At 46.9% G+C, this 17,871-nt stretch overlaps 1 protein-coding gene across 2 annotated transcripts in view; it reads right to left on the reverse strand.

Moving 5' to 3' along the window:
- Positions 1-17,871, reverse strand: part of EIF4B (eukaryotic translation initiation factor 4B) — a 72,949-nt gene that overhangs the window by 37,858 nt on the left and 17,220 nt on the right. For both annotated transcript variants that reach the window (XM_056858475.1, XM_056858483.1), the window contains exons 2-4: positions 14,412-14,546; positions 10,439-10,647; positions 4,143-4,259 (exon numbers count right to left, since the gene is read on the reverse strand). In XM_056858475.1, coding sequence (XP_056714453.1) covers positions 4,143-4,259; positions 10,439-10,647; positions 14,412-14,546 — 461 coding nt within the window. The remainder of the gene's footprint in view (positions 1-4,142; positions 4,260-10,438; positions 10,648-14,411; positions 14,547-17,871) is intronic.

Here is a 17,871-nt window from a genome sequence, read left to right on the forward strand (position 1 = left end):
ACGCGAGTTTATTTTTGGTTGGAAGGTGGGGTAGGGAGTTAGCATGACCCTGTCTTTATGGGAGACGCAGAGGCCTTTCCTAATAGACAAAGCCCTAAGTTCGGATACCCTCCTAGCCGAGGTGATTGCAGTAAGGAAAAGTACCTTCATGCGAAGGTACCTCATGGATACTGTTCTGAGGGGCTCGAAGAGGAGGCCCGTGAGAGCCTTCAGGACCAGGTTGAGGTTCCATGTAGGGAACCTGTGGATGACGGGGGGTTGAGTTTGAGAGACCCCTTTTAAAAATGCGAAAATATGTCTATGTTGCGCTGTGGGACATCCATCCGAAAACGGGATCACTGTAGAAAGGGCAGCCACCTGTAGTCTCAAGGTAGATGCCTTGAGATTTTGCCGGACTCCCTCTTGTAGGAATCCCAAGATTCTGGGGATGCCTGGGTGGATTGGATCGAACTTCTTTCTCCTAGCCCATCAGACGAAGGCCTTCCATGACGCATTGTATATGCAGCGGGTGGATGGCCTTCGGGCTTCTATGATTGTATTGACCACTTCATTGGAGTACCCGAGGTTTAAGAGAGTCCTCCTCTCAAGCGCCAGGTGGTCAAACAGAACCATTGGGGGTCTGGGTGTATTATGGTGCCCTGGCGGAGAGTGGTCAGTCTTGCTGGAATCTGCCAAGGATCTTGGCAAGACATGCGTTTCAGGGTTACAAACCACGGTCTCCGAGGCCAGGAAGGAGCTATTAGAATTACGTCGGCTCTGTGTTGATGAATTTTGCGGAGGACTTTGGGAAGGATGGGAATTGGAGGGAATCTGTAAAGCAGTCCCTTGGGCCATGGACTGAGAAGAGCGTCTGTGCCTTCTGCCCTTGGGTGGAAGTACCTGGAATAAAATCTGGGAACCTTGCGATTTGACTCGGAAGCAAACAAATCTACGGAAGGGGTACCAAATATTTCTGTAAGCTGATGAAATGTTTCTTGATCTAATTTCCATTCTCCCTCGTCTACGCACTGGCGGCTTAGCCAATCGGCCCGAAGGTTGAGGGCTCCCCTGATATGTTCCGCTCAGATCGATGGAACATTGGCTTGAGCCCAAGTGAATATCGCCACCGCTTCCCTGTGCAGGGAAGAGGACTTGGAGCCGCCCTGTTTGTTGATATGGGCTTTTGTTGTAATATTGTCCGTTCTTATAAGGACATGGTGGTTCCTATGTCTGTAAATTTCCAAAGAGCCAATTTTACCGCTCTCAGCTCCAGTAGGTTGATGTGGAGCAGTGTTTCCTGTTGTGACCAGCGCCCTTGGGCTATCTGGTTGCCTAGAGTGGCCCCCCAGCCCAAGAGGCTGGCGTCTGTGAAAATTTGGACAGGATCTTCGTGAATGTATTGTGTGGCCTTGTGGAGGTTCGATGGGTTGGTCCACCAGCGAAGGCTGTGACTGACCTTGGGAGGAATAGCAATTCTTTTGATCTTTTTCTTTGTGATGTCTAGCTGTCCTCTGGAACAAGTTGAATAATCTTTTTTATCCACAGGTAGGAGGCCCTAGCGAAAATAGACGTAGTGGCACTGGCCTGAATAGCCATGGCCGATGCCTCATGCGCCTTTCTCGCTAGGTAGTCTGATTTTCTGTCTAGTTGGTCTCTCAATGAGCCCACTCCATCCTCTGGGACCAAGCCATGTGACTGTAGGTCCAGAACTGGGGCGTCTACCAGGGGAACCTTGAGCACTGCCATGGCATGAGGTGCCAGATTGTATAGTTTCCTGATGTTAGAGGGAGGTTGTCTACTAGGGGTTGGATGTTCCCACTCTTCTCTAACCGCATTGAAAAAAAACTCTGGGAATGGAACTGAATTAGTGAGTGATTTTGGTCTAGGAAAACATTCCTGGACTCCCTTTTTTCATTTGGACTTGGGTTCATCAGACTGATCTGTTTCCTCATTAAGGTCAAGGGCAAGAATGGCCTTGGCCAAAAGGGCCTGATAATCCTTCCCCGAGAACAGTCTATTATGTTGGTCTGTCTCCTGAGGTGGATCGTCATCCGAATCGAATTCGCCCTCCTCTTTTTCCTCCTCCTCATATTCTACAGAAGAGTTAGGAGATTTAGAGTTTTCTGCTTGAGCTTCCCTGGAATCAGAGAACTTAGCCTTCATGGCTGCTTTCGTGGGCCATGCGCTATTTCTCATGTTAGTAGAGGTGCTAGGGCCGTAATCTTCCTCAGCAGAAGTATTGGTTTGGTTAGAATAAGCCAAAGGGTTGGGGGGAGTCCCGTAGGGGCCCAAACCCATGGGGGGAGGAAGGCAAGCCTGAAAAGATTGGAAAGCCTGCCACTGGCGCAGTAGGGCATAATTAATCAATTTGTCAGTGTTCTGCCAGGATATAAAATGGCCACCCTCAACCACCTGGTTGGGGGGGTGATTTGCCAACTCCCATCGGGAATGCTCCCATTGCCGCCAAGTTACCAGTTCCCGTCGGGAAGAATGCAGTCGCCGCCGCCACCTCTGACGAATCCTGTGCGCTACGGGCTAGAGTTGAGACTTTTGGCGAAGTCGGGTGTTTTGTGCCCGGCTTTCAGCCCGGCGCCTAACTTGCTGCCGCGCCTCCTCTTCCTACCGCCCGGTTGCGGCGGCGCTGTTTTTCACGCCTTTTTAGGCTTGACTTGAGCAGCGGACGTTTCGGCTATCAGGGTCTCTCCCAGTTCTACTAAGCTCCCTAATGGTCCGCCTGAGCGGCCGTTGGGAGATCCGGAGCCCTTGGGAGTGGCTTGTACCAACCCCCTTTGATAGTCCTTCTCGGAGAGAAGGTCATCCTCTCTTACTAAAATGGCGTTGGCCATTTTGAATAAAACCTACCCTAAGTCCCTTCACGGAGGAGGGAAGACAAAGGTGGGGGACGAGAAGGTAGGAGAGGGCTGAAAACTTGGGTAAGGATGAAGGGGGAGGAAAGACTCACAATACGTGGGAAGACAACGGAGCTGAATAATTCTAGTTCTAAATAGTCCTAATAGAGCCTTTGGCACGGAGCTGTGCGAGGTTGCCTGCTCTACCCGGATTGGCAGGACGGAAACTGGCTTCCTCAGGCTGTTTTCCCGCCAAGGGATACAGGAAGTCAGAAATTTTAGTCCTGCCTACCCGGATGGAGAGGAAAACAACCCACAGCTCAGGATGCCCTTGCCTCAGCGGAGAATGCCCAGTTGCTGGAAGAAGGCTACAGTGTTTCTCTGGTTTCTCGAATCAAACTACAGAAAACTGCAATCAATTTCCCCAAACATGCTTCTTAAACGCCCCAGCTTAGGGCTGTTTAGCTTGGAAAGAAGGCGGTTAGGGGGAGACATGGTAGAGGTCTGTAAAATTATGCATGGTATGGAGTGGACAGGGAGAAGATTTTCTCCCTCTCTCATAATACTAGAAAGGAGTCATCTGCTGATGCTGGAGGGTGAGAGATTCAAAACAGATAACAGGAAGTATTTCTTCACAAAACGCATAGTTAAACTGTGGAACCCTGTGCCCCAGGATGTGGTGATGGCTGCCAACTTGGAAGGCTTTAAGAGGTGTGTGGACACGTTCATGGAGGACAGGGCTATTTATGGCTAGTAGTCAAAATGAATACTAGTCATGATGCATACCTATTCTCTCCAGGAGCAAAGGAGCATGCCTATATTAGGTGCTGGGGAACATGGGCAGGATAATGCTGCTGCAGTTGTCTTGTTTGTGGGCTTCCTAGAGGCACCTGGTTGGCCACTGTGTGAACAGATTGCTGGACTTGATGAGCCTTAGTCTGATCTGAGCACGGATTTTTTATGTTCTTATGCCCAGAGCCAAGGGAACATGGTTTAGCCAGCCCACACAACATATTTCCCAGTTACTTGTAGAAAAGTAGCCCTTTTGCATATTGGAAGTTTCACATTCTCTCACAAGAAAACCACTGGATATTGTTACTGGACACCCCTCTTTAAATCAAGCTCCCTATAATCCATGCAGAGATTTACTCGCCCAATCATGTACGGTCTATGCAATAGTACACCAACAAATGACGGACGTTTTCTGAGATTTGCCTCTTTGAGTGTATTTTAAACCCCAGAGGCATGGGGAAGCCAGGCTGCAAGAGGAAGGTTGAACACTGTGACTACCTTTCTTGGCAGGCTTCAACTCACCTCTTCGTTGAGGCTCAACGCGCTGAACAAGGAGTCCAGGTCATCAAACTCGGCATATCCAAACCCTTTCAACCTCTCTGGGTTAGTAGGCTCTCGTGGCAAACGAACAGCACTTATCTGTAATTGAGTGGGGAGAGAAAAGATTTTCGGTAACTCTCTACCTTCAGAAGTGAGGCAACCCCAGATATCAAGCTTCACATTACAGGTGAAGACAGAAACCCACAATGAGAAAGAAAAAAAAAGGGAAAGATGCATAGCAGCAGATCGGAAAAGAGATTTTGCAAGCTACTGAAATTTGGCATAATGCCCACAGACCTGCTAGCGATAACAGTCAAGAGTCTTCCAAATTGCCAGAAGCAGAAAGGCAGCAATGAACGCAGGTGCTACATTTGAACTCCTTAATTAAGCCAGACGTATGCCGCTCGAACACAATCACACCCTTGCACTTCCCATTAATCACCCGCCTTATATCCATGTCACTTGCATGAATTAAAACTGCCAGTTTCACTGATCAGCAGGCATAATAATAGTGATGGAAAGCATGTTTTAACCACTTGGATTTCAAGGAGCAATCCCTCAGTGGAACAGGCTTCCTCAGGAGGTGGTGGGCTCTCCTACTTTGGAAGTTTTTAAGCAGAGGCCATCTGGCAGCAAGGCTGATTCTGTGACCTTAGGCAGATCACGAGAAGGAGGGCAAGAAGGATTGCGTCAGTGTTTGGCTCTTGTGGCCCTTTCTTACATGTCCAGGGTAATGCCCATTGCCACTTTTGGGTCAGGACACAATTTTCCAGACTGGCCAGGGATACTGGAAGGTTTCTTCTCCATCTTCTGGGCATGGAATAGAGGGGTCACTGGGGTGTGTGTGTGTGGGGAGATAGTTGTGAATTTCCTGCATTGTGCAGGGGGTTGGACTAGATGGTGGTCCCTTCCAACTCTATGATTCCAAGGAAGAAAACCTAGTTAAAAAGATAATTTAATAACTTATGTCTATTCCTAATGAACCCATCCTGGTCTAAAATGAGTGAGGGAAGGATGGTGCCTTTCCAACCTTTCAAAGACACTGGCCTACTTCCGCCCTCTGCAAAACCCATTACTGAGCCGCACCAAGCTGCTAACCCAGGTATCTACCTGCCTTGATTAAAGAAAACCTGATCTAATACCTAGATTGTTCTACTAGAGAAACAAGACTGGCTTCAGTATCTTTTTCCAAGCCTTGAAGAGCAACCAACGGGGGTGGGGTGGGGGAGCCATAGCACTTTTCCCCACGTATCTTAAAACTTCATGAAGTATCACCAAGAATGGGCACCAAGCTGTAGCAGCACACTGTCACTCAGAAGGTAAATAAAGCTTTAAGGCCATTTAGGAGTGAGTGGCCTACAGCATTTGCTGTACAAATTGCACGTTGCACCCATCTACCCGCCCCTGCCTATGCATTTTAATCTAGCAGCCTCGAACAGGCAGAATTAAGGCATTAAAAAAATATTAACAGGCAACAGAAAACTAAAGAGAAGCAATGGGTTTTCAATCAGAGGAACAATCTCCTGTGTTTAGCAGAGCATGATGTCACCTAGATAACATTCAGGACGGGGAGATCAAGCGGTATTTTATGCTCAGCCCTTCCAGCCCTAGACCCGGGCTTCTTCAAGCATGATCTCCTGTTAATCCTTCTGTATGAGCAGGCCTAGTAAGGCAGCAGGGCCTTGCAAAATAGCCAATTCAGCGTTTAGAGAAACCTCTCCAGTTCTCAGCAGGGGGATCTATAGTGCGAGCAAGACTCTCATTCAGGGAAATGAGCTTTGAGGACGTTTAGGAACGATTAAGGTATGAGGTTCGACGTGGATGTGAAGAAGAAGAGATGGTTTTTATATGCCAACTTTCTCTACCACTTAAGGAAGAATCAAACCGGCTTACGGTCAAATTCCCTTCCCGTCCACACAACAGACACCCTGTGAGGTAAATTGAGGAACTCCGTGCCCAAGGATGTGGTGATGGCTGCCAACTTGGAAGGCTTTAAGAGGGGAGTGGACATGTTCATGGAGGAGAGGGGTATTCATGGCTATTAGTTAGAATGGATACTAGTCATGATGCATATCTATTCTCTCCAGGATCAGAGGAGCATGCCCATTATATTAGGTGCTGTGGGACACAGGCAGGACAATGCTGCTGCAGTCGCCTTGTTTGTGGGCTTCCTAGAGGCACCTGGTTGGCCACTGTGTGAACAGACTGCTGGACTTGATGGGCCTTGGTCTGATCCAGCATGGCTTTTCTTATGTTAATATTTGTTAGGTGGGGGGGCTGAGAGAGTTCAGGGAGAACGGTGACTAGCCCAAGGTCACCCAGCTGGTTTTGTGTGTAGGAGTGAGGAAACCAGCCCGGTCCACCAGATTAGAGTCTGCTGCTCATGTGGAGGAGCAGGGAACCAAACCCGGTTCTCCCGATTAGAGTCCGCTGCTCCAAACCACCGCTGTTAACCACCACATTTCTCTATTGTAAAACAAGACCTCTGATGGCACAGATGCCTACTGAGAACTCAGAGGCAACTGAAGTTCCTGACGCCACAGATTCGAGTCTTCGTCTGCAGCTCACAGCCTGCACTACCTGTACGGCAACCAGCATACCTGCATAACAGAAACTCTTCTGTTCACAGTTCCAGGTGGGTAGAAGCGCTGGTCTGCTGCAGAAGGACAAGACTCGAGCCCAGCAGCGCCTTAAATACCAACAAGATTTCCAGGGCATAAGCTTTTGAGAGTCAAAGGATCTCTTTGTCCAATACAAAGGGAACTCTGACTCTTGAAAGCTTATACCCTGGAAATCTTGTTGGTATTTAAGGTGCTACTAGACTCGAGTCTTGCTCTTTCTTCTGTTCACAGTAGTTTGAGAAGGTCGAGGTAGACCTACGCCAGTGATGCGTGTGTGTATTAAGTGCTGTCAAGTCACTTCCGACTCATGGATCAAGTCGCTTCCCTATGGATCAATGTCTTCCAAAACGTCTTATCATCAACAGCCTTGCTCAGGTCTTGCAAATTGAGGGCCGTGGCTTCCTTTATTGAGTCCAGCCATCTTTGGTTGGGTCTTCCTCTTTTCCTGCTGCCTTCCACTTTTCCTAGCATGACTGTCTTGTCTTCTCATAATGTGACCAAAATACGATAGCCTCAGTTTAGTCATTTTAGCTTCTAGGGTCAGCTCAGGCTTGATTTGATCTAAAACCCACTGATTTGTTTTTCTGGCAGTCCACGGTATCCGTAATACTTTCCTCCAACACCACATTTCAAAGGAATCCAATTTCTTTCTATTAGCTTTTTTCAATGTCCAGCTTTCACACCCATACATAGTAATAAGGAATACGATGGCATGAATTAACTTGACCTTGGTTGCCAGCGACACATCCTTACACTTCAGAATCTTTTCTAAATTTAGGGAAAGTTTCTTCGAACTCTGAAAGCAGTTTCATCACTCCCGTCACACATAATTTTAAGTTCAGAGCTATGTGCCGCGTTTCAGAAATGACAAAAGGGATTTTGCTATGAGGAAATGCGACCAATTTTTCAATCCGTTGGGAGACCAGAACAGTAATTTGCAAACCGCATGCCACGGTGTATAATAACATCACTTAGATGGCCAAAGCCATGGAGGGGGCAGCCTGTTACACCACTGCTATGGGCTCTGCTTTATTCCCAATTGGCTTCTACTAAAAGTGGCTAATTCTGTTACATCCCATTACGTGTTGCGATGGGATCAGTCATTTCGGACATACAGATGCAACGGGGTATCCTGCCCTCAGAAGAAAGGGCAACAGTAACTCATGCCGAGACACAGTGCTTGGTCGCCCCTAACGCGTTCTCTCTTGGAGGAGGGTATCCTGGATGGGTAATTGCTCCCCCCTCCCCATGTTCTAGAAGAAAGTAGAAAGTAGATTCCTTTGAAATGTGGTGTTGGAGAAGAGTGTTACGGATACCCTGGACCACCAAAAAAAAACCACAACAAATCAGTGGGCTCTAGATCATATCAAGCCTGAACTGATCCAGGAAGCTAAAATGACTAAACTGAGGCTGTTGTACTTTGGTCACATTATGAGAAGACAAGTGTCACCGGAAAAGACAATCATGCTAGGAAACGTTGAGGGCAGCAGGACAAGAGGAAGACCCAACAAGAGATGGATTGACTCTATAAAGGAAGTCACCACCCTCAATTTGCAAGATTTGAGCAAGGCTGGTTAGAGAGAGCTCAGTTCTCAATGAAACTTTTAGAAGAAGAGTTGGTTTTTATATGCTGACTTTCTCTACCACTTAAGGGAGACTCAAACCGGCTTGCGATCACCTTCCCTTCCCTCCCCCCCACAACAGACACCCTGTGAGGTAGATGAGGCTGAGAGAGCTCTAACAGAGCTGTAACTTGCCCAAGGTCACCCAGCTGGCTTTGTGTGCAGGAGTGGGGAAACAAATCCAGTTCACCAGATTAGCCTCCACCGCTCATGTGGAGGAGTGGGGAATCAAACCCGGTTCTCTATATCAGAGTCCACCGCTCCAAACTACCGCTCTTAACCATTATACTCACGCTGGCTTTAGAGTTTACCCAACCTCTTCCTGATCTTTTTTCCGCTACAGCAAGGTAGGGCAATAAGCTACTTGTATCCAATCTGTGGGTATGTGTGTCACAGCAGTTTGAGAGATGAAAAGATCAACCACAAGGGAAGAGATCAGGTCAAAAGGACAACAGAAGGCATGCAACAATTAAGAAGAAAAAGTTCTCAATGAAACTTTCAGAAGAAGAGTTGGTTTTTATATGCCGACTTTCTCTACCACTTAAGGAAGAATCAAACCAGCTTACAATCACCTTCCCTTCCCCTCCCCACAACAGACACCCTGTGAGGTGGGCGGGGCTAAGAGAGTGTGACTAGCCCAAGGTCACCCTGCTGGCTTCGTGTGTAGGAGTGGGGAAACCAGATTAGCCTCTGCCACTCATGTGGAAAAGTGGGGAATCAAACCAGGTTCTCCAGATCAGACTCCACTGCTCCAAACCACCTCTCTTAACCACTATACCACGCTACATAACGACAGCCCTACATGCTCCCCTCATGAAGATTAGGCATTCTTCTAGACGCAGAAATGCATCTTGGATTTAAGAGCTGTACATATCTACAGCATGCCCACCTTGTCTTTAAAAGCATTTCCCTCATTCTAAATTTGAAAGCAAATCCAAGATAAATAAAGAGAAAATATTTCGTATGGTTTTTTTTTTTAGTAGTTCCCCCAAATTTTCCATCAGAAAAATGGGAGGGAAAGCTTGGGGTGTGTGGGGAACCCTACCCATTTTTCCTCCCAGTTTTTTCCAGGACATTCTGATCTCTTATTGGAGGTACAACTTCAATTTTAAATCCGAAAAAGTACATTAAAGAGCAGAGAGCAAGAATTACGGTCAAGATTACTGAGCCAATTTCATGGAATATAATTGTAAATGGTGCCTCTTGTTTTGCAGCCTTTTGCTTCTAAGGCAGGAGGTTATCCTTTACTTAGCATGGTGCTATTTGCAAAGGGCACACTGCAGGCTGTGTTTGTCCTCTGGTTTTTGAGCTGTTTTTAAATCTAGAGACAGAGTCCAGGGTCACCTCTCTCCTGCTACAGCGGGCTTTTTGGAGTCACACCAATATTTTAAGATATCTGACAGTGCAACAGCCCCATGTACGTTGCAGAAAAGACCCAGAAACTCCACAGACAACTGGAAACCATTCCAGGGGCTTGTCCTAGAAGCAGCTATCCATCCCCCTCCCCCCAAAAAAGTTCCACAGCTAAAGAAGAAAAGTTGGTTTTTATATGCTGACTTTCTCTACCACTTAAGGGAGCCTCAAACTGGCTTACAATCACCTTCCCTTCCCCACAACAGACACCCTGTGAGATAGTTGGGGCTGAGACAATGTGACTTGCCCCAGGTCACCCAGCTGGCTTCATGTGTAGGAGTGCGGAAACAAATCCAGTTCACCAGATTAGCCTCCACCGCTGATGTGGAGGAGTGGGGAATCAAACCCGGTTCTACAGATCAGAGTCCACCGCTCCAAACCACCGCTCTTAATCACTACACCACACTGGCTCTCTAAAAAAAGACACTGCTGCTATTCATGAGGACAAATGCTCCCCCCCATCCCCAAAAGAATGTGAAGCATGGGCTTGAGGTACTCAAGGTTCCACAATGCAATTCTCAGGATTCACCAACCAAATGCTTTCTGCCTGTTTCCACAGGATACCCACAACGGTGAATGGATCACCAAGGAAAAAACCTCAAGCCGCCCCTTCAATACTCACATTAAGTCCTCTGAAAAAGTCCTTGATAGACTCTTCTGATACATCATAGGGCAGGTTTCCCAGAAAGGCAGTGTAGGGGGGTGACTTTGGGAGACGGCTTCGGTCAATATTGGGCTCCCGAGCTGCCCGAGGTGCAGTGGGCAGGATGGATCGGTCAATCGGAGGGGCTCGGTACACATCGTCGTCGTTGCTATGCCAGGTGGTAGAAACTAGAACGAAAGTTTTTTTTTAAAATAAATGTTTTATATATGAGGATACAGAGAAAAAGAAAAGGGAAAAAGAATATAGGGGGATTAACAAAAGTGTCAACATATCTGTGTCCAAGCTTCGATATAATAGTACATTTTTGCCCCCATCACAAACATTAAACTTATCTAAAAAAAATCATTAAAGGTAAAGGTTCCCTGTGCAAGCACCGGGTCATTCCTGACCCATGGGGTGATGTCACATCTCGATGTTTACTAGGCAGACTTTTGTTTACGGGGTGGTTTGCCAGTGCCTTCCCCCATCATCTTCCCTTTACCCCCAGCAACCTGGGTACTCATTTTATCCACCTCGGAAGGATGGAAGGCTGAGTCAACCTTGAGCCGGCTACCTGAAACCAACTTCCGTCGGGATCGAGCTCAGGTCGTGAGCAGAGCTTGGACTGCAGTATTGCAGATTACCACTCTGCACCACGGGGCTCTTACCAAAAAATCATTAGGTGGTATTTAATATTTAAATAGTTAAGTACTAATTGATATGACTATTACATTCATATCTGATACTTGCTATTATATCTGTTAGATAATCAAATAACTTTTGTGAAGTAATTTATAGAACTATAAGTATAATCTTATTGATTTATTAAATAAACTAAAACTAGCGACTTCAATTGTTAAGTACTGGTTAAACTTATTACTTCTCTACATGCTTTAAAATAAAGGTACTTTAAACGTCTGCGTATTTATCGTAAAGTGGTTGCCGCTTCAACTTGAATTCATCTGTTGGCTTCTTCTTCACCAAATATGTTAATTTTGACATCAAAGCGAAGTCAAATAATTTATTTGAAACTAGGAAGAAAGTTTGGTGCTTCACATTATATATGGAGCAAAACTTCACATTTACTGACCCCCGCTAACTGGCTATATAGCCGACATTTCACTTGCAAGCAGCAGAGCAGAAGCAGGTGATTGAAAGATTGTGCGCATGGACAGTCCCCTGTTTCTTGAACCATCTCCTTGCTGTATAGCCCACTGAACAGCTAGGCCAATTTATAAGCAGATTCCCTCTAAGCACCTTCTCCTTACAAAAGAGATCATAAAAAAGTAATACAATAGAGGCTGGCCGAAGGCCATCCATTAGATGGGAAAGCGGCAGAAAGGGAGAGGTTGCCATCAAGAGAAAAGGCGGCAAGCCATCGCAAGGCCGACTCCCTATTAATGAATGGAAGTGATTACTGAGAAATATATACCAAGATCCGTAACGATGACTCTTGATACATGCATACTGGAAGCTAAGGAGTTACGACAGGCATTGTTGCCAAGTCATGCTCGCATGGGGCTCCATTTCTGCAACCCAGCATGAACACATGAAGCTGCCTTATACTGAATCAGACCCTCGATCCATCAAAATCCGTATTGTCTACTCAGACCGGCAGCAGCTCTCCAGGGTCTCAGGCAGAGGCCTTTCACATCTTGGAAGGCTGGTTATATTATATGTTTGGTTTGTATGAGTATATGTTTATGTGTAGTTATTTCTTGATAATAAATAAACACATATTTAAAAAACAAATTCAGAGCTCAGCTGATAGTTTCAGCGATTTCTTGGGGAAAAATTGATGGAATCAGGAATACAGTACATTTTTAAGCCCACCAAGAGCCTGAAGCTTATTAAAGAAATCAATTCCCAAGGGCACACGTTAACTGTGTTTGTCCGCTGAACACTAGCCGCTGCCTTTTTGAAAAATCTAGCCAGTGCCCTTTGGTCCTCCGGCACCTGGGGGAAAAGCAAAGGCCCTCCCTGACTTCGCGCTGTCTTAGGAGACTCTAGGAAAGCAGAGAAATGTCTTGCGGCCTTTCAACCGTCTCCAAAGCCCTGTGCAAAGCCAAAGGGAGCTCCTGCTCTTTTTTTTTTTTTTTTTACTAAGGGCTCTCTGATGCCCGGCTGCACATGGAGGAGAGAGACCCTGCCTTCCCCCCGCCTCAGGTCAGAGCTAGAGGGACAATATCCTTGTGAAGTTAGTTTTGGAAATGCATGGAGCTGGGGAAGAAGCTGTGGGTTCACCCCTGCAGTGCAACAAGCCACAGAAGTGCTCAGAGCATAGAATCATAGAATAGAACCATAGAGTTGGAAGGGGCTAGTCAGGCCATCCAGTCCAACCCCGTGCTCAGTGCAGGATCAGCCTAGAGCATCCCTGACAAGTGCTTGGCCAGCCTCTGCTTAAAGACTGCTAGGGAGGGGGAGCTCACCACCTCCCTAGGGAGCAGATTCCACTGTCAAACAACTCTTACTGTAAAAATTATTTTCCTAATATCCAGCCAGTACCTTTCTGCAAGCAATTTAAACCCATTATTGCGAGTGCTATCCTCTGCTGCCAACAGGAACAGTTCCCTGCCCTCCTCTAAGTGACAGCCCTTCAAATACTTAAAGAGAGCAATCCTGTCCCCCCTCAGCCTCCTCTTCTCCAGACTAAACATGCCCCTCAGCCTTTCCTTGTAGGGCTTGGTCTCCAGGCCCCTGATCATCCTCATCGCTCACCTCTACACCTGCTCGACTCTGTCCACATCCTTTTTGAAGTGAGGCCTCCAGAACTGCACACGATACTCCAAGTGCAGCCTGACCCATGCAGGGCACAGCGGAACTACGGCATCTTGCGATTTGGATGTTTGAAGTTCAGCAAGATGACAGGTAAAACCAGACTCAGTTCAAAGACGCCGTACAAATTCTGGCTAATGATCTAGGCCAGCAACCATCAGTGGATTCCTGGAAGTTTTCATGATCCTGCTACTGTAATTATTTTCCCCACTCAAGTTTTTCCTAAAGATGCTTACTCAGAAAAACCAATGGAGTAAGAAGTTGCATTTTCCTCTTACTTTAAATGTTACAGCAGGGGTGTCGAACATACGGCCCGCGGGCTGGATCCGGCCTCTTGAGAGGTCTTATCTGGCCGCGAGCCAGCTGAGGCAGCCACCTCCCCACCCCGCTCCCAACCTGGGTTGGCGAGCCCAAAGCGCATGCGCCAACTGAGGCAGCCACCCCCACAGTCCCAAGGTGTCAATAATCAAAGACTGTTAAATAGAAGAAAATACTGTAACAGCATTGTTGTTTTAAGCATGCTTGCATTTTAAGTAAAAAATAAAACCTTATTATGTACCTTTTTTATGCCAAATAAAAGTGTGATTTGAAAGTAAAAAATAAAGTTGAAAAATAATATCATTAATTGGCTTTCCCTGTGTCTTGTATAAAGTTTGTAACCCCGGTACCTGGCATTAAATTTTACAGTACACATGGCCCTGCCCAGCCCAACCAAGTGATATTTACGCCATATTCAGCCCTCAGGACAAAGAAGAGTTGGTTTTTATATGCCGGCTTTCTCTACCACCTAAGGGAGACTCAAACCGGCTTATAATCACCTTTCCCTTCCCCTCCTCACAACAGACACCCTGTGAGGTAGGTGGGGCTGAGAAAGCTCTAACAGAGCTGTAACTTGCCCAAGGTCACCCAACTAGCTTCATTTGTAGGAGTGGGGAAACAAATCCAGTTCACCAGATTAGCCTCTGCCGCTCATGCGGAGGAGGGGGGAATCAAACCCGGTTCTCCAGATTAGGGTCCAACGCTCCAAACCACCGCTCTTAACCACTACACCACGGTGGCTCTCAAATGAGTTTGACACCCCTGTGTTACATGGTCCCCTTGCCCCTGCTAATATGCAGAGTCTAGTCGTCAAACGACAAGCCCTACAGTGTTGAGGACAAGGGAGTTGCCATCTTACCATCTCCTTCCAGGTCGTCTGTTTCATCTGCCCAGCTGACTGGCTTTGGAACAAAGGTAGGAGGAGCAGTACCGCCATCCTCTGCCAGAAAGTCCGTCAGAGTCAGGGTCTTCCCCTTCTTGTTCTTCTTCTTAGCTGCCAAGAGAAGGGTAGAGAAAAAAAAGATGTTCAGCTGCTTCAACACGAATGCTTAGCTGTGCCACGCCTACCGACCGCTCATTCAATGGATAGCTGACCCATTTAATGTTTCAAAACTATAAAGCCCAACCATCCCAAGCAAAAAAATTGTGGGTAACATTTTGACAGAGCCAGCTCACCTTTAAAGCTAGTAAGAACTGCCCCTAGGACAGAAAATGCATTGGATAAAAATCCATGTTCCCATCACAGCATCATGCTCCACATTCACATGAACACATGATGCTACCTTATACTACCTTATACTGAATCAGACCCTTGGTCCATCAAAGTTGGTATTGTCTACTCAGACTGGCAGCGGCTCTCCAGGGTCTCAGGCAGAGAAAGGTGTTTCACATCACCTACATGCCTTATCCATTAACTGGAGATGCCAGGGATTGAACCCGGGGGATTCTGCATGCCAAGCAGATGCTCGACCACTGAGCCACAGTACTTCCCCATTCTTTCGGCAGGACAAAGCCAATACTATTTCCCCAAAGTTTGTTGGCCACCCTACCTGTCCTGTAGCCAGTGCAGAAGTCTATGTGAACCAACCCCTTTTACGTACAACCAATGTAACTCTACTTTAAAAGAAGTGGAAAGTAATGTTTAGATTCCCCACCCCACCCCCGTCAAGTCATAGCTGACTTATGGTGACCCCATAGGGTTTTCAAGTCAAGAGACGTTCAGAGGTGGTTCCCCATTGCCTGCCTCCACCTCACGCCCCTCATATTCCTTGGAGGAACCCATCCAAACACTTGCCAGGGTTGAGGGACAATTTTGTACACCGTCATATTTCAGTGTCGCAGTAGTATTCTGACTATCCCCTCCGTCCATGTAACTGTTCACAGAGCTCCCCACAAGCCTCATTCAAGGGGAGGGGCTGTGGCTCAGTGGTAGAGCATCTGCTTGGCATGCAGAAGATCCCAGGTTCAACCCCTGGCATCTCCAGTTAAAGGGACTAGGCAAGTAGGTGACGTGAAAGACCTCCGCCTGAGACCCTAGAGAGCTTCCGCTGGTCTGAGTGGACAATACTGAGTTTGATGGACCAAGGGTCTGGTTCAGTATAAGGCAGCATCATGTGTTCATGTGATCGAGGGGAAAAATAAGGAGGGGGGGCTGGTGGAAATTATTATTAAGCCATTAGAATAGAATATCATATGCAGGACACCACTGCTCCATCTTGGGGTTCATACCGAGCAGCAACACCTCACAAAGAAAAGCAGCTGGCTATAAGAACGAGAATGCAGGGTCTGGTCAGGAAGAGAGAGATTCAGATAATCCCAAACCAGGCAAATCATTCCCTCTCAGCCAGTGTGTGTGTGTGTGTGTGTGTGTGTGTGTGTGTTAAGTGCTGTCAAGTCACTTCCGACTCATGGCAACCCTATGAATCAAAGTCCTCCAAAATGTCCTATCTTTGACAGCCTTGCTCAGGTCTTGCAAATTGAGGGCTGTGGCTTCCTTTATTGAGTCAATCCATCTCTCGTTGGGTCTTCCTCTTTTCCTGCTGCCCTCAACTTTTCCTAGCATGACTGTCTTTTCTAGTGACTCTTGCCTTCTCATAATGTGACCAAAGAAACTGGAGATACCGAGTCTTAGAATTCACTAAAAAGAAAAAGGTGTATTTAATCCCCTTAAGCCTCCACATAAACTAGACTTAAAAAAAACACTAGTACCATTACTTCTCTCAATCGCCTTAAACATTTAAACATCTTATACGTCACTACACTTTTCTCTTATAATAAATAGTTACTTTCTTATTTGTTAAACTGTCCGTTTACCACCTGAATAGTAATCACAGAAAGCCTGCCATTTCAACACAAATTTCATGTGTTGATTTCATATTCACCAGTTGCGTTAATTTGGCTATCAATGCAAAATCAGAAAGTTTAATGTTCCACTCTGTAATGCCAGGAACTGTATTAGATTTTCAGTATTTGGTATAAATGATTCTGGCAGCTGAAATTGCACACTGGTTGAGCCCTTTATGAGTTGAATTCAGTTGACGGGGGGGTGGGGTGTCACATCCAGCCCCGCTTAAGAACCTCCACCACCCGACAAAAGGTGCAGAACGGTCCCCATGCGCCACAGATAAGCTTTTATCCAAGCAGCGCACTAATTCTTTATTCTTGGAACCCTGCCCCTATTATCTGACCATTGAATAAACAGACTGGTAGGGTGTTTGCCATGAGCTGAGCAGTTACCAAAGCAAATGGACCGCTCCTTTAGTGTTGCCAGGGCTGGCTGTTAAGAGGAGGCGGCGACTGCTGGGAAGAGCTTGCTCACCTGTTGTGAAGAGCTGCTACAGGTAAATAACAGAAGTTTTTGCCGCAGCGCACAAGTTAACAATTACTTTCCTACCCCCCCCCCCCGGGATACTGCTGCTAGCAGCTTGCAAGAAAGCACAGTCACAAGCAGAGGTGAGTTTTTTCTACAAGAAAGAGGGTTTCTGGATAATCGCATACTATTAAGGCCACAGATGGTCTCCCTAGAAGACATCATTTCCAGTGCTAGAGGGGTCCCAAGTGTTTCCTTGTTTCCGTTAGCGTGGCTTTTAAAAGGGCAATGTACTTTCTGCTTTTTAAAAGCACTGATTCTCCCTAATGGGGGTGAATAACAGTGCAATCCTTATGAGATCTACCCTTCTAACAGCCGATTCCTGAGCCAGCTGGGTGACCTTGGACTAGTCACAGTTCTTTCCGAACTCTCTCAGCCTCACCTACCTACCTCGCTCTGAGCCAGCTTCGGCCAGGGAGGGCGGGTTATAAATCACAAAATAAATAAAATAAAAATAAATAAAGTGTCTGTTGTGGAGAGAGGAAGGGAAAGAGATTGTAAGCCGGTTTGATTCTCCTTAACAGGTAGAGGAAGTCGGCACAGAAAACCCAACTCTTCTTCTTCACGCCCTGGCAGCTTAAAGCTTGACCATTCTCCCAGGGGTAAAGTATGCTCTTATGAACTCCCCCCCTCCCCTCGTGCCTTTACCCACCAAAAAGTTTATTTCAGAAGGGATGATGCAGCACTGGCCATTGCTCCGGCAGGCCTGCAAACTGGATATTCCCCACTGCAAGCCACCAAAACCGATCAGCACAGGTGCAACCTTGAAGTGTTCCCATCCCACAGTGGAGAGGACAGCCCGTTAAGTACCACCCTCAATACTTTGTCAAGGTGTCCGCCGATTCAACTGAGACCACATCCAGCTTCCCAAAACACCAGCAAGGACGCGGTGTCGGCCCAGGATGGAACGGCCAAGAGCCCGAGAAACCGCGGCTTGGATTCGGTCTAC

The sequence above is a fragment of the Euleptes europaea genome, chromosome 1, assembly GCF_029931775.1.
Source record: "Euleptes europaea isolate rEulEur1 chromosome 1, rEulEur1.hap1, whole genome shotgun sequence".
Taxonomy (NCBI): domain Eukaryota; kingdom Metazoa; phylum Chordata; class Lepidosauria; order Squamata; family Sphaerodactylidae; genus Euleptes; species Euleptes europaea.